Genomic DNA, 25939 nt, shown 5'->3' on the forward strand with positions numbered 1-25939 from the left:
GTTATGAAAAGAACATACGAAGAGAAATTTTATTTTCTACCAAAGCATCTTTTCAGCTCAGTGATTTTCAATGAACCAAGCCTATAGACTTATAAACTCAATTCACAACGATTCACACGAGGCAACCGACACAGAAACCAACACAAAATATCAACACGAATTTCTATGAGCAAAAATGCTACACACGAGGCAATCGTCGAAGCACCCAGGGCATAGGCATATCCGAAATAAAACTTAGGGGGAAAAGTCATAGGTGGCGGCTCGAAACTATTAAGCTAGCATTTTACGGTACTATTTTTTATATATGTATAGGGAAAACTTGCAAGTTAGGGGGAGCTCGAGCCTCCTCCTTCCGCTACCTGGGTACGGCAATGAGCAGAACGCACTGTTTTAAATGCCAACTTAAAATGCAGTGAAGGTAAAAAGCTTGATTTCATGTCCTAAGTATTTATGGAACCAATTCTTTTTTAGCCTGATTTCTTTGTAACTACTTATGCGCAGCATAAATGTTGCTAAAAGTGGTTCTGCAACATTTTAAAAAGTACACATCGCACACCTATATCGAAAGTGCGATCAACTCAAAAAAAAATTAAATGATCCTAATTTTAATACATAAAACAATACACAGGACCTACCTCCAATGAATGCAAATACTTTGTTCATCATGATTTTATACACTAACTTCACTTATATGTATGCACGTCCTGGAATTTTGGAAACAATATTTGACCCACTTCCACCAAAGCTATTGGGCTGAAAGTTTGCACCAAGTTTGGTGCTCGGGACAATGTAATATACCTACAAGATGAATTTAATCCGCTAGTGACGTAGGAGTTGAGATATTTGGAATTTATATTACATATATGAGAATAAATAATTCCACAATTTGCCGATAGGTGGCGCAGAAGTCGAAATGTATAGGAAACTCGTATATATGAACCAATTTGGTTCATTTCAGAAAGTATATTACTTACATGAAAATAAAAAAAAAACTCCACAACATATTTTGCCCGTAGGTGGCGCGGGATCGAAATATTTCGAAAACCTGCATCCACCACTTTTTAAAAATCCCTACCTGTTTTTGATGCTCAACTCATAATATTTTTGGCTTTTCCTGTAAAATAAATGGTATGAAGGTATGTAAATATTGTACATTAGGGCAGGTCAATTTGTATTGGGGATTTTTCCGACTATGCAAGTAGTGTATTGGGGTATTATACCGCAAATTCTAAAAGAATTATCCAAAGAAACCATGGCTGTCGTAAATAAGTCCATAGGCCATAAGGGGTTTTAGTTACGGGAGCTACATCTCTCTATTATTAAACGTGCGATATATTCGATTAACTACTACTTAGACGGTCTAAGTGGCTTAGGGTTTAAATAAGGAATACAAAATTTTGTAAATTTATGAAATTAAAGAGTTTTTTTTATTATCAACCGAAGTAAATGTGTAACTCCGTTCTAAAAAAACTTTGTTAAGGGTTACATTTCATAGTATAGTTTATATTCATAGTGAAGTACTTCAAAATTTGTTTTTTTACCATTTTTCAATATATATGTATATTTTATATATTCGTTTGTATAAATATAAAACAATTATTTCATTAATACTATAAGACACCATCTATACATACATATACATGGTAGTTATAATCATTTGCATAAGTATCGAGCAGTGTCGGCGATGAATGATAACCAGGGATATCGGAAAAACATCGATGCATCCAAAATATCGATGTTTTGCTTCAGTGCATCAAATATTTTCCAATCGTTGTATCGATGCATCGATGTTTTTTGAAAACTGACACATCTAGCACATTGAACTGTGATTTCAGTTTTCCAATTGTGCAAAAAAAAGAGGTGAGTTCGACCAAAACGTTTAAATGACTCCAACAAAATCCTTTAGGAACATAATTAGCTCAGCTACAGTAATTAATTTGAAATTTTGTACAATTTTGCTAATAACATATTTTGTTGTGAAATATTTTCAAATCGATGCATCGATGTATGACCTCCAAATTTATTGAGAAATATCGACGTACATTTGCGAATCAAAAAAATACATCCCTGTATATTTGCCACTGACATCCCTAATATGAATAGCTAAGATATTTTTATGGGTAAAAAATGTTTGGCCTTGAACCCAGGCCATGCGGAACGGTAGCGCGCACTGCTAACCACTACACCACAGCGGCCGAGTCTCAAATTCATAGCTAGAAGAAACCCTAAAGCCCAGAACAAAATACGAACATGTGGTTTCTCCTCCATATATCTATGTATGTTCATAGAGGATATGCATCTCAGAGTAAAAAATGTGCGCCAGAATCATCAAAAGTCTGCAAGTGAAGTAAAGATTTGAATCCGAGGAACGTAGGAAGTTTGGGAGATTTTTATTTTTTTACTTTTTGATTGAGTGTATTTTCAATTGTGAGATGAGGCTGAAGAAATTAAGTAAAAATTAACCTAAATACTTAAGAACTAAAAATTACTCAAAAAATTATTTTCAATAACAAAAATTTCATAAATAAAATTAAAGAAAATAATAGCACAATTGCGAAGCAACTAATCGTAAAAAGCTAAACTTTTATTGTGGAAACCAATGCATTTGGTCTAAATTCTAAGTGGCTACTAATGCTAACTAAAATTAAAATATAATTAAACATAATCTGACTATAGTTTTATATCCAACATGTATCGAACAAATTGGCTTCGCTGACATGCTTACCCCAAATTACCGAATACTTGTGCATAAAAACGATAATAACGCACATAATACTTTCGCCAAATGCTAAGCAAATAACGCCACGACAACATTTTCAGCTATTTCAGCCGCTTACTGATGGTGTCCAAATAATTGTGGCCATGGTATGCCTTGCTTGTGGCCCAGTCTTTGCCGTTAATTTCATGACCACCGCCACCAGCACCGCTATAATAGGAGCCAGGAAAGCTACTGCCAATGAATGAGGAATAATCTGCCCATGCGCGTCATCAAATTTAACCGTTTATATGAAAGCAAACAAAAGTATGAATAAAAATTCATAACAAATGAAAGAAAATTTGTTATATGTACATATACATATTTTATCATTTGAATAATAGAATAACATCGTCCCATTCTCCGGACTCTCTCTCCACTTACCAGCCGGATCGGAGTCGTAGACATGTGAATGTGATTGCACTAAATGTGGATGTATTTTACATAAGGTCTTGAATTTCAGATAATGTATTAGCCAGGCAACGCCGCCCACCAGCAACACATTCAAGCCAAGTACGCCCAGCAATAATGTAACGACGGTCATCTTGAGGTGGGCGATCTTCAAGAGAATGATAAGTGGTAGTATGATAAGCCATTTGCGGCGTTTTCGATCATGCCTGGTACGCCCAACTAAGCGCAACAAATTACGAAAAAAAATTAAATATTTTGTAAGCTCATTTAATACTACAAGCACTTGTTAGCGCATACTAACCGACTTCGGTGTCAACTATGCGGGCGCCTGTTTCGCTGGATAACTTCAATTGGATGCCATGATTGCGGCCAAAGGTTTCTGTTGCGCGTTTGAAAAACTTCAATATGCTCACAAATTCGCTGTCGCCTGAAATACATATATGTATAAGAAGTGCAAAAAAAATTAAATTAAATTAAATAAAAAAGAAAACAAAAAATAATTGAACTCTTAGGCAAAATAAGCTTGTAAGGAGGTAAAGATACCTTTATATATATATATATTTATAACCATGCCACATAGAATTTGCCGATAGATACTCGTATTTACCTGCGAATTTACACTTTTCTGATATTACATAAAAGTGAATATCCATACATGCCCACAGGTTAGTTTAAATTGAACTACAAAATTTGTGATAAACTACTACTTTCATATGTGAGTAATTTCCAAAAAAAAGTGTACATGGCCAGTAGTAGGTATTTGTTTTAAGATCGGTAAATTTATCCTCTGAAATCGTTTACCGGCTAGAAAATTTTTGCAGAATACGTAGCTGCTTTCAGCTCTTCTATGTATGTATAATATGGCGTCTATGTATTAAAACACCCCCGTGGGTCCGCCACTGACTGACACGTAGTTTAATCCCCAAAACTCCCCCGCTGGATCCGCCCCTGGTGACAGGCGTATTTGAACCAAGATTCCAGAAAAACGTGCCAATGCGGAAGTCTTCGCGATCGAAGTCTGTGCTCGCGAATGTCTTCGTATAAGGACAAACGGGGCCAGAATAAATATTATATGATAGCCAGGCAGCGTTAAAAGTCTTAAACTCCTTTAAAACGGCACCAAGGCTTATGGGCAGCTGTAAAACTCTTTTTCACCACCTGGGAGCCCACAATAGCGTAACGCTGTGGTGGGATTCGGGACATGAGAGTTTGAAGGCAACGAAAGGTCTGACTGTCTCGCAAAGCATGGAGCCGAAATCTGCGATGCATTAGGTCGCAGCGCGAATATTCCCGACGCAATAATAATAAGAATAATATGTACGCATGTGTGTGTAAAGAGACAAACATTTGTTATACTCAGTTAATTTGTCTTTTATTGTACTAGCTGTGTTTTGGTTTTAATAAATAAACTTGACACTGAAAAAAACTAAAAACTCTACAAAAAATTTGTAGATTTTGGTAGGAAAAAAAATTTTTCATGGCAACACTGATTCCAATATATAGTAAAAGTCCTTGTAAACGATGAGAGTAATTCTAATCAGAATGCCGCCACTTTGATGTGAGTATTCTCATGGGCTATAATTTTTTATTTAAAATATCAAACTTTCACTACTAATTGCCTAATTTGGGTACTTTTCTACTACCATTCCGCACCAAAGAATTTCCAGCGTAAATGCAACGGCAGGGTGTCAAAACGCGGTTTTCAATAATTATCTAGCCTTTCATTATTAAATAATGGGACGGGACGAAGTTCATCGGGTCTGCTGGTGGAAATTAAAGTTAAGAAAGAGCAGAGACGCTCCTTATTTTAACAATAAGGACACGATTAAAGGACTTGCCCTGCAATAAAATGGATAAGAAACCAAATAAGATGTGAAAGTCGGTTAGTTATGCATATTTTTAGGTTAAGTGAAATTTTTACAAATTAATGGCCAATGCCAACCTTGGGTTTCAGCTACAAGTGAGTTATATGTACATTACTAAATTACCAAAGTAGCACACTAGAAGAAGATCGTCGTTCACCCCTGAGTTTAAACTATTTTTGCAAAGCAATTTGGGAAACAAATTTGCAGAATGTAAGTGCCGCATTTTTTAAATTTTCGGTGACACCTAAATGCCGTAATTAAAGGTTTTTTAAATGGTTCTACTGACATTATCGATATACTTCCTTAGCAAAAGTTTAATGATTTTCGGCGAGCTTTAATTTACTGGCATTAGTGTGATACATTAGGGTGATAAGAACGGAGATCTTGTGAGTAAGTACCACAACTTTTCCAATTGTACTTCGGATATCGTAAAATGTACTACAGATTAGTCAATTGTATTTCAGAAACCATAAAATGTACTTTAGAAACATATAAGGTTTTCGCCAAAAAATGCACGTACCACAAATGAGCGCTCAACCATGAATATATTTTCTAAATCTATGTAGCTTTCAGATTTTTCGCAACATTTATTAAAAAAAAAAATCACTTATTTGGTAGCTGTTAATAATATACATACATACATAAGTAGGTTGAAATTACATGCCAACTGGCATATCAACTAAGGATAGTACATCCGGGTGAAAGGTGGTAGAATGCAGAATGGCTCTACCACAATCGCCTCTGCCAACCGTAGTTTTTGCCTCGTCAATAAGATGCTTTAAATAGGAAAGTCTTTGCTCCACTACGCCAGGACCAAACGTAACTGGAACTCCAATATTAACCTTAACATATGTTTTTATTTTAGACCAAATTATTTCTATAGGATTCACCATTGGCGATTATGGTCCCAGGCGTAGGAGTGTTGCCTTTTCTGTGGCGTTATAATTATTGGTGGCATTTTCCAAATGGGAGTTGCACAGAGCATTATCGCACACCACAACTAAATTCGCAAGATTGTTGCCCATCTCAAGCCACCTCTGAAGGACAGTTAGTATCCAATTGCACGCTTGTAGCTATAGCGCCGATAAGATGAATGTTCGGCCCACGCGCGGCTGGGAGCATCTGGACTGCTCTACATCCAGAGCGTGCGCGACGCCGCGTGCGACGACAGAACAAATTAAAATTTGTTTCGTCAATATAATTTGTTTTCTCCTCCAACCAATTTAAAATAGCGTCCACTTATTCCACGGCAAGGGGCTTTGCTTTTACTCCTTCTCTTTTGAGCATCTCTGCCAGAGGTCACCCATGTATATTCAGTTTTATAGTTCACGCCCAAAGATCCTGCCGAATTTATCCAATCGTCGTTCTTATTTGCTGCTTCCACAGCTCTGCTTTTATCCTGATTCGAATAGACCTTGTAGTTTATGGGCTCGATAGCTTCAGTGTCTACGTTAATCAATAAAATAAATCATATACATATACATACATACATACATACATACATACGTACATACATAAACTATAAAAATGAATCTGGGTTCTTGGTTGTAAGAGATACATTGTCAGTAAGTATTTGTCTGCAAATCGGACAAAATCCTGAATTTAAGATCTCCCTTCCACAAATTTCATGCAGGAGATATTTGCATCGTAATACTTTTTAGACAAATAACACACTTATCCTGGATCTCCGTTTTAATAATTTTTTTTAGAGTCTTTTTTAAAGAAATTAATTCTTTTAAGCGCAACAAATCACAATTGAAGCCCTACCCAGAATTGCAGCGGACGGCGGTAAAGCGGTCGACGGTTGCCGCTGTCAAAATTACAACTTACAAAGGCATATGGAATGGCTCATGATTGCGACGGAAGCGTTTTTACCGCCGACGTTTTTCGGTTGATTTAAATTTATTTCTATTTTTACCGCCCAGCGAAGACGGCACAATGTTGATTGAGTGTTGATTGTAGTTATTTTTATTATTTTCACATGTTTTCCAATGTTTTCATCCATTTCTATTTCCAGCAAATCTGCGTACATGCATGTACCGAAAAAATATTTAATTTTAATGGGTAGGTTCAGAAGGCGCAGAAGTTGAGCGCAACCGTTGCTAAAAAAATCGGTGATCATAATGCGCCTTCTGAACGGCTTGATACATTGGCTGTCAAATTCAAAACACACAACATGTTGTCTCAAATGATCATAAAAATATTCCGATCATCTAACACGCAACTGTTCAGTTGATCAGAAGTGCAAAACAACGCGTTCAGAAGGTACAATCGCAACAGTTACTGAGCTGTTGCGCCTTCTGAACGTGCCCAATAATAATTTTCAAATCAAAATGACAACTGACGGAAGCCACCGTGAGCCGCAATTTTGTTTAATCTGACGGATTTTACTGCGGCAACTGTGCAGCTGCTCACTTACCGCCGACCGCTTTACCGTCGTCCGCTGTAATTCTGGGTAGAGCTTCAATGAAAGTAAAAAGACGTTCGATATAAGCCACACAAAAAATATAAATGTATATATTACAAGTAATTTTATGCAGAGTATGTATGTACATACTAAATGTTAATAAATGACATTTACGGCTTCTGAAGTACAATTGACTAATCTGAAGTCCAATTAACTGTTTCTGAAGTACGTTTGACTAATCTGAAGTACATTTGATGATTTCTAAAATATGATTGAGGCTCTCTGAATCACTATTAGAAATGGTGTAGAATGGGGTAGTTGAGATTAATGAACTTTGAAGCAAAACAAAGTATCTCCTCGAGAGAAGAACATCGACATATCACACTTTAAGATTCGACAGTAAATGCCGAATATTCGGCAAAAAATTTAAAAAGACACCCCTGTTCTGCAAGAAAAAAATCAATGTTGAAATTGCTTAGCAAGAGTGTGATGCGCAATTACTTTTCTCGTTTATATAATCTTAGTATTTCAACATTCAACTTTGGTACTTATTATTATTTTTGGGATGATTTGAGCAATGTGGTTTGCTCAGCCCATTGACCCAGCTTACCCAGAACACCGTATATGATGTTTGTCACGACACCACATCCCTCATCGAGCACTCAAATTAGCTAAGTCGGCGCCTAAAGTCAAAAGGCTCCTGGGAGCCACATTCCTCATCGCTTTAGAAGAACACTAAAGTGGCAAAATCATTCCACCCTGAAGCTTGTCTTTTGGTATGCAGCTACCCAATTCTGCTAAAGTCGTCCTGTTGCGCAGCAATGCCATTATCCATAAGCTGATACAGTTGTCGAATAAGGATTTGTGAATAACTTCTATACGGACATTTTTAAAATCTTCTTCTATGTCAAGGAAAGTCGCCAGAGTATTAGTTTAACTTGGGTGATCTCGTACGACTTGATCTTTCGGATGTACGGAAGTTTTCAGAACAAAAGAAGCAAAGATAGGGACTTCACGGAAATCATTAACGCAGATGTGGTACGTAGTTAGGGATCATAAAACCTTTTCAAAACTGCTAAGTATAGATCATGATAATACAAAAATATGTACGTATGCTTTACTGATTGCAGCATAGAAGAGCGAGTACTGGTCTGAATAGGCAATCCAGCTTACTTTTACTTGAGAATTGTCGAAATCGGCAAATCCCAACTAGCTGTTTTTGGTCCGTGCCACATTTGTTCGCTACTTCGCGATGTGATAAAAAGAATAGCTGGCAGCACAACGCAATTTTTAGCAATTTATTATACTAAAATAATTTTTTTCTTCTTAGAGTCTAATTAAAAAGTTTGTAATTTAGGCGAAACCTTGCAGATATTTTTTAATTTTTGTACAAAATTTCATCCAATCCCAGAGATCTACCACATTTTTTTCCAGATACCACACAGAATTTTTTACAGTCCGATCACTGATTTTCGACCTCATTACAAATAAAGGCCTCCTTCGATTTTAAATCTTCAAAATCCAAAATTGTCAACGGGTTTCTTATTTCAGACAAAAAAAAATACAAAAAAGTACGGTCTCTAGGTGGTATCCGGTCACTAGCATAGTTACATGGCATGCCGCAACTATCGTTTAGTATTCACTTTCATCACTTATTTTTAGGCGAACCTTGTAAACTCCTCGCGTCGCTAAAAACCACAATATCCGCTGGTTCGCCTAGCTGTATGATTCGTATGCGACGTTGATCCTCCACCAACTCACGGCTATACTCATTGGGAAAGTAGCCAAGACTATTTGTCGCCAACATCCAAACAATTTTCGAAGCTTTATATTTAATGCAGGACACCAAGCTGCGTTTGTCGAAACAACGACGCTGATTGCGCGCCACATACTCATCACTGTGTGTGACTAAACTGCGTTGTTGTTTGGAAGCGCCAACCTCATCAGGCGAAGCTAAAGATTTAGCATCGGTAGCGTATGGATACGTTTCTGTACGATGTGGAATACCGTTATCCATTATATCCGCCTTAGATAAATTTAAATGTTCAACAGCATTGCGGCGCACACTTCCGACGCTTATTTCACTATTCACACTTTCACTGACCAAGAACACATGCGAAAGCAACAATAATCGGACACAGATTTCGGCAAATGTTTCCATTCTTATACAAATACACGCCTCGAATGTTGACAACAACAGAACTCGCGCCGCAAAACAAACCGTCCGTTCACAAGATTGTTTTTTCCGTTAACTTTTGCGAACTTGAACTTGACTTCCAGACTAGCGTATACACGACAATGAATTGCGAAGCTGCCGCGCAGAGCAATTCCTTTTATCAGGCGAGCATCAGCAGCCAGCACTCGCAGCTTTGCTATTGTGAGCACCATAGCCCGGTATCATTAGATGCAACCAATAGATGCCTTCGGCTAAATACATACAATACCTCGTTGCCATTGAGTTGCGCATTGCGGATCACTCGCTAACTGCAGCAACCACTAACAGCAAATAGCAGCAAACACAACGGGGTTGAGCTAAAATTACTGCGTCCATTGTATGTACATATGTATGTATGTATTTAATATCCACATCTCACCAAACTAGGTCATTGAGTAATATATGAAAACAGATTGTGCGCGCCACCATCACAAGATCATAAATGTGCAACGTCAAATTGCACAGCATCAAGCATCAACTTTGACGACAAAGCGATTTGCAGTGGCGCGTAAAACACAAATCTGAGCACATTTCAGCTGAAGTGATCAAATCGGAAATTAAANATCAGCAGCCAGCACTCGCAGCTTTGCTATTGTGAGCACCATAGCCCGGTATCATTAGATGCAACCAATAGATGCCTTCGGCTAAATACATACAATACCTCGTTGCCATTGAGTTGCGCATTGCGGATCACTCGCTAACTGCAGCAACCACTAACAGCAAATAGCAGCAAACACAACGGGGTTGAGCTAAAATTACTGCGTCCATTGTATGTACATATGTATGTATGTATTTAATATCCACATCTCACCNGTCAGCAGCCAGCACTCGCAGCTTTGCTATTGTGAGCACCATAGCCCGGTATCATTAGATGCAACCAATAGATGCCTTCGGCTAAATACAATGCCTCGTTGCCATTGAGTTGCGCATTGCGGATCACTCGCTAACTGCAGCAACCACTAACAGCAAATAGCAGCAAACACAACGGGGTTGAGCTAAAATTACTGCGTCCATTGTATGTACATATGTATGTATGTATTTAATATCCACATCTCACCAAACTAGGTCATTGAGTAATATATGAAAACAGATTGTGCGCGCCACCATCACAAGATCATAAATGTGCATCGTCAAATTGCACAGCATCAAGCATCAACTTTGACGACAAAGCGATTTGCAGTGGCGCGTAAAACACAAATCTGAGCACATTTCAGCTGAAGTGATCAAATCTGAAATTAAATACCATTGACATAGCAGTGGGAGCATTAACCAATGCGAATACACAGGACTTACACACATAATGTACCAGAGTATTTACACATCCAGACGCGTGAGTTGCGTTTGTCTTTATCAGAAAATTTGGGACAATATACTGCATGTCCTAGACCACCCATCCACCCCTTCTAAAATGGAGGAAAATATTTTTATTGGAAAACTAAAGAATTTCAATTACCAAGTAAGGGATGCTCTATCTTTTGGTCGTGTAACTGACCGGAAGTCCATTCTTTTAAATGGAATAAACACGCTTTTACCACATATTCTAGTTAAAATAAAGAAGTATCTATGTATATATAAATACGCCGCAAGAAAATTTTAAACTCTCTTTTTTTACCCGAGCACACTTGTGCACAAGGTATTATACTTAACTTTGTTTACATAACAGTTGTTTGTAACAGGCAAAACGAATCGAGATAGATATACATATACAAGTGTATACTTAAGTTATCAGAATGAAAAAAAAATCGATTCGTCTGTCCATCCGTTCGTCCGTCTGTGCACACGATAACTCGATTAAAAAGGGTTGTCAGATATTTGAAAATTAAAAATTANGTAAAAAAAGATTGTGCGCGCCACCATCACAAGATCATAAATGTGCATCGTCAAATTGCACAGCATCAAGCATCAACTTTGACGACAAAGCGATTTGCAGTGGCGCGTAAAACACAAATCTGAGCACATTTCAGCTGAAGTGATCAAATCGGAAATTAAATACCATTGACATAGCAGTGGGAGCATTAACCAATGCGAATACATGGACTTACACATATAATGTACCAGAGTATTTACACATCCAGACGCGTGAGTTGCGTTTGTCTTTATCAGAAAATTTGGGACAATATACTGCATGTCCTAGACCACCCATCCACGCCTTCTAAAATGGAGGAAAATATTTTTATTGGAAAACTAAAGAATTTCAATTACCAAGTAAGGGATGCTCTATCTTTTGGTCGTGTAACTGACCGGAAGTCCATTCTTTTAAATGGAATAAACACGCTTTTACCACATATTCTAGTTAAAATAAAGAAGTATCTATGTATATAGAAATACGCCGCAAGAAAATTTTAAACTCTCTTTTTTTACCCGAGCACACTTGTGCACAAGGTATTATACTTAACTTTGTTTACATAACAGTTGTTTGTAACAGGCAAAACGAATCGAGATAGATATACATATACAAGTGTATACTTAAGTTATCAGAATGAAAAAAAAATCGATTCGTCTGTCCATCCGTTCGTCCGTCTGTGCACACGATAACTCGATTAAAAAGGGTTGTCAGATATTTGAAAATTAAAAATTATTTAAAGGATATTTGAAAATTTAAAATATTTAAGTTTCTTCATAAAATCTAAACGCCTTTCAAAATATTTAAAAAATACTTTTGTACGGAGTTGCCACCTGTCCAAAAAATAGAACAATGATTATTAAAAATTTAAGCTTATTTGATATCACAATATGTTTTTAATGTTTTTAAATAGAGCTGCCAGCCATCTGTTAACTAAGATGAGGTAATTATGTAAGTTACATATGGGAATTGAGGCAATATGCAATTTTGCACATTCGATATTTTTACGTGGTCGCGACTTTATATCGCACTCATTTTAATTTTTTAGATAGGTGCCTACACTATCCAGAAATATGTAGGGGTTAAAGCTTTAAAAAACTTTTGTTTGGAAAACATATTTTACTTAACCGCATGCAGCATGATTTAAAAAATTGTATATTACAGATAAATGGAAACCCTATCCAAACAAATGTTTATTTTAATTAAAGTACGTATTTTCAAAAACCTTTGCTGGGAGTGGAAGAGCCTACCATTTGATACCCATATTGTGGTATTAAGTTAGCTTAAATTTTTAATAACCGTTGTTGTATTTTTTAGAAAGGTACAAAAATGTTTTTAAATGCATTCAAACGCTTTTAGTTTTGATGAGAAAACCTTATTATTTTATTGAGCCTTTAAATAATTTTAAAATTCCACATATCTGGCAACCCTACTTTTCAAAATTTTTTACCACATACCCACAGAAATAATTGATTAAAATGCAAAAAAGAATTAAACACATCCATTGAGCTGTTCGTGCGTGATGTGGTTATGAAAACATAAAATAACTAATTTTTGTATTTGTAACGGATAGGATTATGTGTTATTAAAACACATTTAGTATAACTTTTAAGTTAAATAAGTATCAAAATTTTATTTTTTGAAGACTTCTGAAGGGAAGTAGTCTTATTCGAACAAAAAATATTTATTTTTAACGATTTTAAAGCAACTCTACGAAATGATGTATTTTCCCTATGGGAAACTTCATAGCCCTGGCAGCACGGGTAAATATTAATCGATTTCAAAATGAAAAAAAATACTTGTCTGCTCATTTTTTTATTTCTTCAATTCTTGAGGGTGGCATCAGGAAAAAAATCAAAAAAGTTGATCTTTCTATGTATTTTGGGCCGCCCTAATGTACATATATATACATATACGTGTTTACATATTTACACATATGCATATGTCTGCACGTATGTATGTATGTATGAATTACATTTTACAAGTAATATGCAGTAAAAGTACGAGTAGATATATTAATATAAATTAACCATCGTTGCAAACCACAATCACGGGTTATCTACTCGGTGTGGAATGATACCACTCGCAATGCTGGCCAATTTAACTGAACTTGCATCTTGGAAATCTGCAATGCTACATGCATGCAGCTTGCACTGCAGCAGCTAGATGCCATCAACAAGAATAGGCTAAGCAAAAAAGCAAACGATGGAAACAAAACGCAGACTCTACTAACTGACTGACTGATTGACTTAGTAGAGCAGCAATGACACAAACATACATACATACATATATAATAATAGAGTACACATGCGCGCATACCATTGGGGCCATTAGTGAACTCCGTCGCCGCAAGGAAATGAAAGTAAAATTAATAAAACCAGATTGGAACGCCATCGATAGCAGTGACAATGGAAAAAAAACGCACTGAAATAAAAGCAAAATCAACAATTAATTTTTTATACATATCGTACGATTTGTCGCTATTGGAAAGATCGATTTTTTTTCTACTATCGATTATAATAAATTGTGCCAATAATGCAACCGTTGAAACTACAAATCTTTGCAACACACTACAAACGCAGCTTTTCTCGTGGCTTTCTTGTTGGTTGTATCCACAAACCTTGTGCCTTGTGTTTGCTTACATTGTTGCATGGAAAACAATGTTGCCGGTAGTTAGTTATTCTCACTTCGTCACAAAATACACAGGCATCGCTGCCGATCGATTAACTGCGCTAGCGGCGATGCATGCGCCGGCGCCTCTGACTCAATTGCAATTGTCGCCATTTGGCAGCCAGAGCTACTGATGTTGTTTTTGTTTGTTGTTTGCAATCGATACAATTTGGCTTGCCACAGACCGCATAACAATGCGCTAATAACATTAATTATCATAAGTGAGAATTGTTAGCTGTTGCGCCAAATAGAAAAAAATTTAAATTTAATTTTGTTTACTTTTTTTCTTCAATTACAATTTTAATCACCACACTTTCGATTGATTGACGAACTAAAAATTTTTTCGCGAAAGTTTTCGTTTTTTTTTTTAATTATACCAATTTTTTACGATACGCTCCGCTATTGAAAAAGCTCATACATATTAAGTTATTTGAAGCACACACATACATATGTACATATCCGTAAGATAATTGTGAATAATAATTACATGTAATAGTGTGCATGTAGCTGATATTTACATATGTACATATGTAGTTATAACTAGAGTCCGACCGCAGGTATATTTTTCGGCCGAAGCCGAACCGAACGTTCGGTTTTGATCTAACATTCGGCCGATTACCGAAGCCGAAGCCCATGATTTACTTTAAAATTAAGTGAATCGTTTTTTTTTCAAAGAATATGCTCCATCTTGCCTTTTTAAATGCACCTACATAAAATACAAAATGCATAGAAACGTATTTATCCTTTGTCTAGTAACAAAAAAATTCACATTTTCTTAATATAATTGTGGTCAAAACTCAGTTTCCTGCAGTCATTGTTATGTAGCAAATATATTTGTTTATGTGAAATTTAATATTATAATAATATTTTGGCGCTTTCACTTTTGCTTAGTGTTTGGCCGAGCTTCTCCCCTAATTTGTTGTGTACGTCTTGATTTTGTAACACAAATGGAGGAACCTAGGTTTTATCAGAAGCTTTTTCATTGCAGAAATACACTCCACTCGGTGGTTTGCTATTGTCTGCCGATGGGCGACCGCTCTGAAAAATATTTTTTGAGTAAGCATCGATACTGAGAGTATAAAAATGAGTACTTACTTTAATACTCGGTACTTTATTTGGTGATTTTACTCGATACATTGCAAAGTACTCATAGTATCGAATACTTTAAAAAAAAAAATTTTAACTTTTTTTCTTCCATTGGCAACCCAATTTTCTTTGCTTATATGTCCATTTCAGAAAAAACTTTCCAAAAAAAATGTATGTATTTTTGCCCGCAGAATCTGAATCTGGAGTAAACATATGTTTCCTATTTAAAAAAATAGGCTTCCGGTCAGTTTAACCCATATCGAGGTGAAATCGGAAGTCGGTTATACGACCAAAAAATAAAACATCCCCGACTTGGTGATTCATAATTTTCCGTCCAAGGCGAGTTGTAGTTCGAAGGTCATTTAGTGGTTGAAAAAGGCAATTCCGAGAAAAAAGTTTCAAACAACAGTTATGTAGGTATTTTTATCCTCAGAACCCGAATATGGAGTAAAAACATATATGTATAATTAAAAAAAAAATAACTTCCGGCCAGTTTAACCCATTTCCGGAAGTCCGTAAAATGAAGACATATGGTTCAGATTTGACGGGAGTGTAGCTAAAAAAAACGGCAAAACTTGAAAAAATTCGAATTTCCAAAGTTGTTTATTTGTAAACCATATTAAAACCAGTCTAAGCGAAGTGAACAAACACTGTGGGTAACATGGAGCAAAATACAAAATTGCTTTGCATCAATTGTATGCAGTTATTGGGCACTTTCGGAGCCTTTTTCTGACCCCTAATAATGGGTATGTTTTAAAATCTGTTGTACATAAAATTAGTCAGGAAGTGACTACTCAAAAACCAAACAAAATAGTGGAAATATGAAATTAAAGCACTGATGGGCACTGCCTTGCCCGAGGGCAAAGCTCTTTTAAGCTTTCTATACATTTTGTATAGGCGCGAGCGGAGTAAAAGCTCACTCTGCCCAACGCTTATTTAAAGTAGTGGCCCTCAATTCGGACTTTACTCAAAATGGAAGCGATTTTGGGATGACTTTGCGGCATTGTGCTATTTTTTTAAGGATATTCACAGCTTTTTTTAAGACGTAAGGTTGGTTATAGGATTAAGACGCTTTTACAGCCCTTAATGAATACTAAATTCAAAACAAGACGAAGTGACCACCCTGCGGTACACCGGACATAACACTAATCATATAAAAGTTACTGTTTCAAACTGGGTACCAACAACGGCCTTCAAGAGGGGAACAGCGGACTCTGTACGTATCAGGACCAAAGTATTTTTTTCTGATCCAAAACGCAAGATAAGGTTGGGTGAGTGTACTCGAAAAACTAAGAGCACAAAAGGCGTTCCGCAAGCTCCAGTTACAGGTATTCTTCTGCTTAGAAGCAGGCGAAAGATGTGGAGCTCGTTACGCTGAGCAGAGGAGAAATCTCTTTAGCTACGGGTCTGTTGGCGAGATCCCTTGCCGTACCAAACCGAAACCGATGGTGAGCTTTAGTGTGCTTATGTGTCCACCGGCAGCCATTTCTATCGAACCAAACTGTTTTCAAAGAAAAATTTGTGTACAATGTTATTTTGTTTCTAACAAAAACATCTACGTTCAGGAGTTTTAACTGAAGAAAATGGCTATACCTTATAATTGCGACTTCAAACTAAATCTTATTAATTCAGGACCAACATACTCTTACATACATACATATGTATGTAAGTATGCATGTCGATGTAATTGCGAGAAATCGCGCATAGATTGCTGCTGATGGAACGCATGTAGTATCAAAAAATATACGCCATTAATATTGGTGTAATTCATACCACAAACGTACCAATGTATGTATGTATGTGGCTATGTTCAAGCAATTATATACAGAAATTTTTATATGTACATATATAAATATACTATGTTAATCAATTCGGTAAAATGTGCAGTTGTTAGTGTTTATGATTGATTTCTGTTTTGGTTTGATTTTTATGTGGATTGCATTAAATTGTTGATTGTTACTGAGGTGCACTCTATATGTAGGTTTGTATGTATTAGGGATGTTTCGAATGTTATATTTTTCACATTCGCATTTGCGAATGCAAATGTTAGGAATAACATTAAAAAAGCTATAATCAACTTAAATAAATTATTAGAACATTAAACCAGTGCTTAACCTATACAGTAGCGAGTGATTATACAGGTCATCACAAAAAGAGGATAAAGGGCAAACGTTAACAAGGAATGCGAACACATCTGTGGGCGCCAAATTAGAACTACATAGGTATTTATATTTTCTCTGACATGCAGCTGCGTACAAGAGTTGTTTTGCCTGTAAAATACTAAACGTTAAATTTAAACAACCTTTAACATATGTACATATGTGCTTTACGCTGCGATTGTGCACTTAGTGGTCTTTAACTGCGCGCTCTGGCGCATTCGCAAAATATTCGCATCATTTGAGGCGTATTCGAATGTCGATGCGAATGTGTAAAATGATGCGAATCATTCGCACACTGCATAACGAATGCGAATGCAAATATTCGCAGCATCCCTGGTATGTACATATGTGCGTATGTACGTATGGATGGCTAGACCAGAGCTTCCTAAAGTGGGTTCCGCGGAACCCAAAGGTTCCGTGGAAAAGTTACCGGGCACGGCACAGGGGTTCAAAATTTTATTGTGGCGTATTTATATATAGATACCTTCAATATACCGTTTTTGCTAAAAAAAACCCTCGTCAAAGGACCGCTGGAGCCATCCAATCGATCCCCAATCAAGCTGAATTTATTTACGACAAATGCAACCATAGGAACCAATAATATATTTTTTCCGGCTAACTTGTATGGGGTGGCCCCCTGTGCGACGGTCGGTTTGAGTTGCACACAGAAAGAAAAGTTCTATAAAAAAGCTTGACCGAGACGCAGTTATGTATCTATTTTCAAGTAAACACAGTATGTACTCGTAGTTGTTATGATTGTCGTACTGAGTGCCAAACCTACATAAGGGCGTTGAGCTTGCGCTTGACAGCTTCTTTTTATAATTTTTTTCAACCGGTATGTGTTGTTGGTCGCTGTAGGCAGAGGCAACGGGTTATATACAACTTTCTACAAGGATAAATTGCCAAATAAAAAGTGAAATGTCATAACTGGTCACTTGCCAGATTATTTTTCAGATGGTAGTAGTAATATTGGTTTGGTACAAAATCCATTTACGAAGCATTCACAATAGTTAATAACAGTGAAACAATTTCATTCTTCACGTTGAAATTTAAAGTACAAATGTATACTATTTTTAGTAAAATTCATATTTAAAATGCACTGCCATTGAGTTTCAGTAATTTGAAGTGGAGTTCCATCATCTTAAAAGTTTAAGAACCCCTGGGCTAGACGATCATCTTTATTAATATAGTGAGTGTCTATTATGACGACTGGGTTTGTTTCACCTATGCGTCAGGGGCTGACAGATGAGCCAGCCAAAACGGACAGACGCTTTGATCGCAGAAAATCACCCGCAGTGGACGGTTCTGTAATTATATTCACTTTCCTTTGTTAATGTGACTTGCCGCATTGCGATGTACATACCCTGTCGGAAACTCCGTTACTTTGAAAGCAATTTATTTAATAATAAAATACAAGCAAATAGTTGAAAATGTTCTTCGTTTTTTATTGTAAGCAACTGACTTTATTAACATGGTGATGTCCTAGGAGCAAGTCAAGAGACGGACATAGCATAAGTATAATTTCAGCTATTATCAAATACATTTGGCTTTTGAATTTGAAAAATAATGTTTAATATTTCGGAGACACAAAATAAAAAAATTAACTTTTTAGTATTATATAAATATGTTTCCGCAGCCGGAAATTCAACACAAAATCTCCCGAAACATAACAAAGCAATATCAAGCACCCCTAGAAACCCAGCTACATACATATATTATCGAAGTATGTAAACTTGTTTTCAAATATTTAGTTAGAATTACATTTTTTACTACTTTAAAAAGCATTTGGCTTAGTGGGATTTAAACTCAGTTGCAAAAAGGATAAGTAAAAATACTTTATTTCCAATCACATTTCCATGTGGTTAATTTAAGATTTATTCCGACAGGGATAGACATATGTGATGTGATCTATTTTAAAACATCAAATAATGTAGCGAAATTGTTTAATTTAATCTTGTTTGAAGAGAAAATATTGCGAAAAATTATAGTGGGCTTTTAAATTGTCACCGTTATACGTATGTATGTATCTAATGGGTACTATCTATGTACATACATACATTAGTATGTAATACAGTCCTACTCATATGGTTTGCTTCGTATGGCGAAATTTGTTTTAGCTAATGAAGTCCTTTTTCTGATATTTTAAATGTTTATAGGAAACACTGTCGAGTATGCAAACCATGTGATGAATCGCTTCCAGGAATGGAACCAGAGAGAAATTTCGGAGAAAGGGGACTTTCAGAATAATGTGCCTTATTCAGTGATTGTCTTAATATACAGTTAACCAATAGAGTCTTCGTACAGCACCTAAATAAGGTGTTAACAACAAATAGTACTGATTAGCAGGAATTTTCAAAAAGTATGATATAAGTTTCATTTACTAGGTATACTTTTTAACAACAAGTTTTGTTTTCAAAGTTATTAGCTTAAAGCTATAAAAAAACCGTTAGTTTTCGCCCACTAAAGTCTTCGTACGACTATTAGTTAATTAATAGTTGCGTTCCAGATAACTTCGTTTAAAAACCTATAAAACGACAAAATGGCTCTCTTGAAAGAGAGGAGCGAGATCGAAACAGTAAAAGTCATCGGGAACGCGAAAAACCACTTTTCCTGTAAATACTTATATATATTTTTTTTTACAAATGTAAGGTTCTTTGTTTTCACCGCGTTCTGAAAAAAAAAACTTCCGACAGAGAGTGTGCAGGTTACTCTCACAAAAGTGCTTTGACTTACAGGTTTTTGCGGGTTCATAAAAATATTTTCCCAGCCATAAGCTTGATATTCTTATATAATATGCTAATTTGATCTAAAATCTGTAAGCTAAAGAAATTTTACAAAAATATCGCGAGCGGAAATATATATATATTTTTTTTTTTCAAACGATCTCCGTGTTCCACCCATTAAAATAAGTGGTCTACTAAATGACTCTAACATATTTCAGATGTAAAAAAAAAAATATTTATTTTTGTTACAAAACATATAGTGAATACGTTTTTGATTTTGTTTGAACAATTTTTTTATAATGGTGAAATTCTATTTGTTTGGTTTTAAAGAACCACATTCAACTTCCTACACGACCAGGGTTACCACTGACGAACAAAAATACTAACCATTTACTTTGAAAAAATCTACCAAGTCTGGAAAATATATACCAATACCTTTTTTTTAGTTTTTTCAATAAAAACTATAGATTTGTCACTTTTTTGAGTTATTTCAATAAAAACCAAAATTTTTTGGAATAAAAAGACCGCTTATTATTTTCTTAATATTCAAAATGTTTTTAAGTAATTTTTTTATTTATTTTGTTTTGAAATGAATATTGTTTACGTTTTAAGTAAATCATAAAAGTCAAGGATTAAAACTATAATTTAGAAGAATTCAACGAATTTGCTATTTTCTCTAAATTTTTAGAAAATTTTTGGGTAAGCAGTTTTATTACCCATTGAAAAATTTGATTTAAAATTTTCTTTTGCCACCGGACTTTTAAGTTTTTTCTTTTTTAATTTTATTTAAAAAATCATTTAAATTATTTAGGCAATCATAAGCTCCTCAGGATTCCAGTAAAATGAGTTTTAAACAGGACGCAAGCGTTTGAATTATTAATGGAATTAAATAGACTATACTCATAGAAAGAAATTTATTATCAGACTTTTGGGTTTCCATGTATTTACTATGGGCGGATGAAAAATTTTCGGGTTGATGTTTTAGATAACAACGAAAAATAAAGCCAGAACGAACAGTTTTAAAGTGCACAAAAATTACTTTAACAAAAATCTATCAAAATGAAAACAAATTTACCTTTTTACCAACCCACATTTTTTGTACCAAATTTGGTAATTATTTAGCAAAGTGGCAACCCTGCATACGACCAACTTACACGAGAATGTATCCGTTTTAGACATTTTAGCAACACTTTCACGTACAAAGCTATTAAGAACGGATTCTGAAAAATTATCGTACCTGTCGCTCAGTTTGTGGCAGCAGAGCTCTCGTTCTCGTCATTCGTTTTTGCGTAGTGTTTTCGATAGTGAAACCGTATCTCAGACGGAAGTTATTTCGATCCGTTTTATTATCGAGAAATTAATGAAAACGGCCATGTTTCCGATCTGTTCGATTATCGATAAAGTAGCAAAAACGAAAGTTATTCGATCCGATCATCCATCGGGAATGTATCGAGAGAAGAAACGTAAGCAAATATTAAAAGTTTTAAAATAAAGATTAAGTTTATATAAATGTATTTAAATGCAATTTTAGTAAATGTTTTAAAAATTAAAAACAATAAATATCGATTAGTTAAAATTTATAACATGTATGTACATGCCATTAAAACTTGATATTGTTTTAGGAAAATACACCGCAACTGGCTGTATAAACAAATCAGGAAATTGTTCTTATGATATGTTCTACTGTGCTCGATTAGGTTATATAAATATGCACTCACAAATTTTTGCAAATACTTATTCGTTCTTCTTCAAATCTATTTATTTCTTCTAAATTTGAGAAAGGAGCTATTTGTGTGATGAGGATTGTTAGTTTATATGGTTTCTTACATTTTACGTTTTTAATGTTTTGAAAAATTCTTACAAAATTTTTACTAAAGCGATGTCTCTTCCATAAACTTTTTCGAATATTTTGTCTTAGAAAAGTTGGTGAAAAATTATAAATCGAATAAATTCTCGATACAATCGACGAATATAAAAGCAAAAATACAAACTTCCATTTAAAATACGAGGATTTTAGGTGAGGCGGAGCTCGGAGGTCTTGGTTTCGTATCACCGCGTTATTTTTTTCATTTGAAACTGACTGAAAAAATAATAACTTTTCATTTGAATTGCTTTCGTGAAACTGGCAGTAAATTTGGTCTATAAATCATGTGCTTATGTGACCGGTTTGAATCCTTTAGGGCCGAAATATTGAAATTTAAAAACAAAGGTTACAACTTAATCAAATAAATAAAATCTTATTACACTAGGTTAACATATACATAAGTAGATTATCCTCATTTTCGAGTAAACAAAAATGGACGCTAGCAAAGAAAAGAGGTTTGAAAAGGTATTTTTAAACAAATATTAAGTTGAAATATATTTAAATTCCCTAATATAGCAGAAAAAAGTGATTACGGTGGCACAGTGGAGCAACCTAACTTTTCATTGAGATGTGAGAATAACAAGCACAACATATTTGACAGACAATAATGTAGGATTTACATGTGTAAACGGGTGATTAAAAACCGTACTTTAATTGAAATGATAGTTATATGCTAACATGCATTTAAATAAGATCGAAAAATTAGAAATCGCAACAATTGCGCACCTTGATGCTTAAAACTGTTAACCGACCGATTAAAAAAGAATCGGAAACGGCCGTTTTTGGCCGATTCTTGATTGAGGTCTTGTTGTTTAGTTATTTGATTATGTTTTTCTTTTATTATAAAAATTTATAAAGGCATTTGTTCTTGAAATGAAATTATATTCAGAACTTAATCGTCAAAGGGTCGGCCGATTTAAACCTGAATTTAATTCATTTTATTTTATTTTTATAATTTATATAAATATATTACTTTTATAATAACAAAAGAAAAACAAAATCAAGGCTTTGCAGCAAAGCATTTTTTCATTCAAGTAGCCAATTAACAGCTGAGATAATGCAACACTGAACGTACAGTACGAACCAAACTTTAATTTGCGCTAAATATATATTCATCTCTTTCTCGCACCGCTTTTGGTAATTCCTTTTGTGATTGTAGATGATTCACCAGGAAAGAGGAAGAAGCGTGGGTAGGCTAGAGATGAACCGATGCCATGCAGGTATCGATAGTTTTTTTTGGAAGTTGTATCGAGCGAAAGATTCGATTCCTTAAATATATCGTATCTTAAGTATCAATACCTTCTCATATCGATACTTTTGGCTATAAAGCTATTCCTTATGAACTAAATTGGTTAAATTTTGTGTTTTTATGCCATAAGTTAACTATATCTGGGAATCCTAAACTAAAACCATTTGTTTAATGATGAATGGTATTTAAAACAAAGAAACGGTTTAAGCAGCCTCGAAAGTCCAAGTACTTCATATTCGGAATAAAAGTGGAGGAAAAATTGCCAGAGCCAAATTTGCGGGAGTATCGGGTTTCAATACGAGTATTTGTGTTTCGATACGTACTCAGTAATTGGTATCAAAGAATCGATACCAAACTACTTGGTATCGAGCGAAAAGTATCGAGTACGTACTTATTTTTACTGGTATCGTTTCATCTCTAGGAAAGGCAGGAAAAACTCTCGTTGAAAAATTAAAGTTTACGCAAATTTGTATTGGAAATTTGTAAAACTTTTTGCAAATAGTTTTAAAAACAGCTTGTGCATTTCCGGAGTTAAAGTAAAAGGTGCGTTTTCTAATCAAAATTTTTCGTTGAATCATATAAGAAGTCAAATATCTTGGAAGCAAACAATTGATTCTGATTTTCCACAAACTAGCAAAAAAATGTTCAGTCCTTATAAGTGCTGTGAAATTACTTTAAGTTTTTCATACATATTTTGCATTTGAATTTGTACAAATTTGCCAAAAATTTAACATATCCGCAAATAAGTATGTAAATATGAGTTTCCTTCTTTCGTAGAAAAAGGAAAATGTCGCAAGGTTTAACCTCGCTACAGGGCGGATCCAACAAGGTTTTCATACAACGTGATTACAGCGAAGGCACCTCGGTCAAATTCCACACACGACTCCCCAGCGAACTAGAAGGCCTGGTGAGTAATCTGTCCATGACCTTGCTAGGCTAGTGACATACCTGCAAGTGTTTATATGATAGTTGTAATATGATACGCCCTTTGTGCAGGTTGAGCGGCAAGTATTTGAGTCAACCATCAATAGGCTGAATGAATTTTTTGCGGAGGCGGAAAAAGGCTCTTGTAGTACATATTGTGAGGGATGTATTGGCTGCATCACCGCCTACTTGGTGTACATGTGTTCGGAAACACACTACGAAAAGGTAAGTGCTGCGTTTATATCAATAGCTTGTAGCAAACTAAATGTGCTACATGTTCATTTCTATCGAAATGTTTTCTACAATAGACGCTTCGCAAAATTTCCAAATTCATCGCCTCCCAAAATGAGCGAATTTACAATCCAAAGGGACTGCAAGTGATCGATCCCACGTATCGAGGCTTGCGAGTCATAGAAATATCTGTTTTAGATCGTCTAGGACGGACGTGACTTCCGCTTTCCCATTCGACCGAAGAGTTCTTCATGTGAAAATTTATATGAGCAACGTTTGCGATAATCAAACAAAGACGATGAAGAAAACGTAACACAAATCGAGCTTCGATTATCCAATGGTTTTTATTAGGCTCTAGCATTTCCTAAGCTATGACGGATTTTAATTAAGAAAGCCATTTTAATTTAATATGTTTTAGTTAAACCTAATTGTATTTATACATAATATATCACATACTAAATACTTTACTTAGTTCAATATCTAGCGGAAACTGCTAATACGAAAATGGTGTCAATGATCCTCGGGAAAAAAGCCGCAAGAAATCAAAAAATTAGGCGTTTAAAATTAGCTCCATGCGAATAATTATGGACATTTTACAGACAGCGCCGTATTTATACTTACATATGTACAGATATAATTGGATTAAGCAAATATGTACTGCATTTTGAAACCCATTTTTCATTATTTATACTGAACTTATAAACATACAATTTTAATGGTAAAGTAATTGTGGCGTAGACAATGAAAAACTTGGTGCATGAATGAAAAAAGTACTAAATAATTTAAGCTGCAATGCTACGACGCTAACTATATGTAGTGTATCATGTAGATCAGTTGTGTTTATGCAAACAGTTTAGTATATTGAAAAACATAGAAAAATCCAAGCGATATAGTATGTATTTGTAAGTCACTGATTAAAATTGAACAAAAGTAAAATATTTAATAAATATAGATGTACGTATAAGCGTTTTAGTTAAACCTACATATGTATGTAATGCATAAAATATTAATAAAAAAATAAATATTGAAATAAAGAAGATGAAGTGGCTCGAATTTCGATTCGTAATGAAGTGCATTAAATTTTATAATTAAACTAAACTCAGATTCACAGTTTAATTATAGTGCACTTCTCTCCGCTATTAACAAATGAAACAAGCTTCCGTGTATTTATTTAGCATTCTTTATTTAATTTAATTTGAAAATTTTCGTTCTACAAACCATGTGCTTTCATTTTGCTTTGCAAAACGCAAAAATATACAAAATACATTTATTCATAGCCGAAATAAAGTCGACCCGAATTGATTCTTCAAGCTTTTTTAATATAATTTTTATACATTTATAATATATTTAAAGTTGGCATTAATTATACTATATGTATTAGTGTGCATGCCACTTGATCTCGTGCTTTTAATTGAAAACTATACAAATATAGTGACTATAGTCAGCAAAGTATACACATTTAATATATTAAAAACGAAAATTCATAGCGAGCCTGCAAACCAAAGCTCCCACGACAGTCGGGTCTACGTAACCGGAA

The 25939-nt window shown here is 35.0% G+C and overlaps 2 protein-coding genes across 2 annotated transcripts; one reads left to right on the top strand and one right to left on the bottom strand.

Moving 5' to 3' along the window:
* Positions 1 to 2442: 2442 nt before the first annotated feature.
* Positions 2443 to 9786, bottom strand: Osi1 (Osiris 1). Its single transcript, XM_017627430.1, has 4 exons — positions 9107 to 9786; positions 3468 to 3593; positions 3140 to 3385; positions 2443 to 2972 (listed from the first exon to the last, which is right to left on the bottom strand). Exons 1-4 carry the CDS (start codon positions 9597 to 9599, stop codon positions 2821 to 2823), a joined length of 1017 nt encoding a protein of 338 aa, XP_017482919.1. The 5' UTR covers positions 9600 to 9786; the 3' UTR covers positions 2443 to 2820.
* Positions 9787 to 23635: 13849 nt separating this feature from the next.
* LOC108371825 (golgin subfamily A member 7) lies at positions 23636 to 25548 on the top strand. The gene is made up of 4 exons (XM_017627432.1): positions 23636 to 23790; positions 24025 to 24154; positions 24244 to 24396; positions 24480 to 25548. Exons 2-4 carry the CDS (start codon positions 24035 to 24037, stop codon positions 24618 to 24620), a joined length of 414 nt encoding a protein of 137 aa, XP_017482921.1. The 5' UTR covers positions 23636 to 23790; positions 24025 to 24034; the 3' UTR covers positions 24621 to 25548.
* The last annotated feature ends 391 nt before the right edge of the window (positions 25549 to 25939 follow it).

This window comes from Rhagoletis zephyria, unplaced genomic scaffold (genome assembly GCF_001687245.7).
Source record: "Rhagoletis zephyria isolate East Lansing unplaced genomic scaffold, Rhagoletis_zephyria_1.1 Rzeph_scaffold_05238, whole genome shotgun sequence".
In the NCBI taxonomy this organism is placed as follows: Eukaryota; Metazoa; Arthropoda; class Insecta; order Diptera; family Tephritidae; genus Rhagoletis; species Rhagoletis zephyria.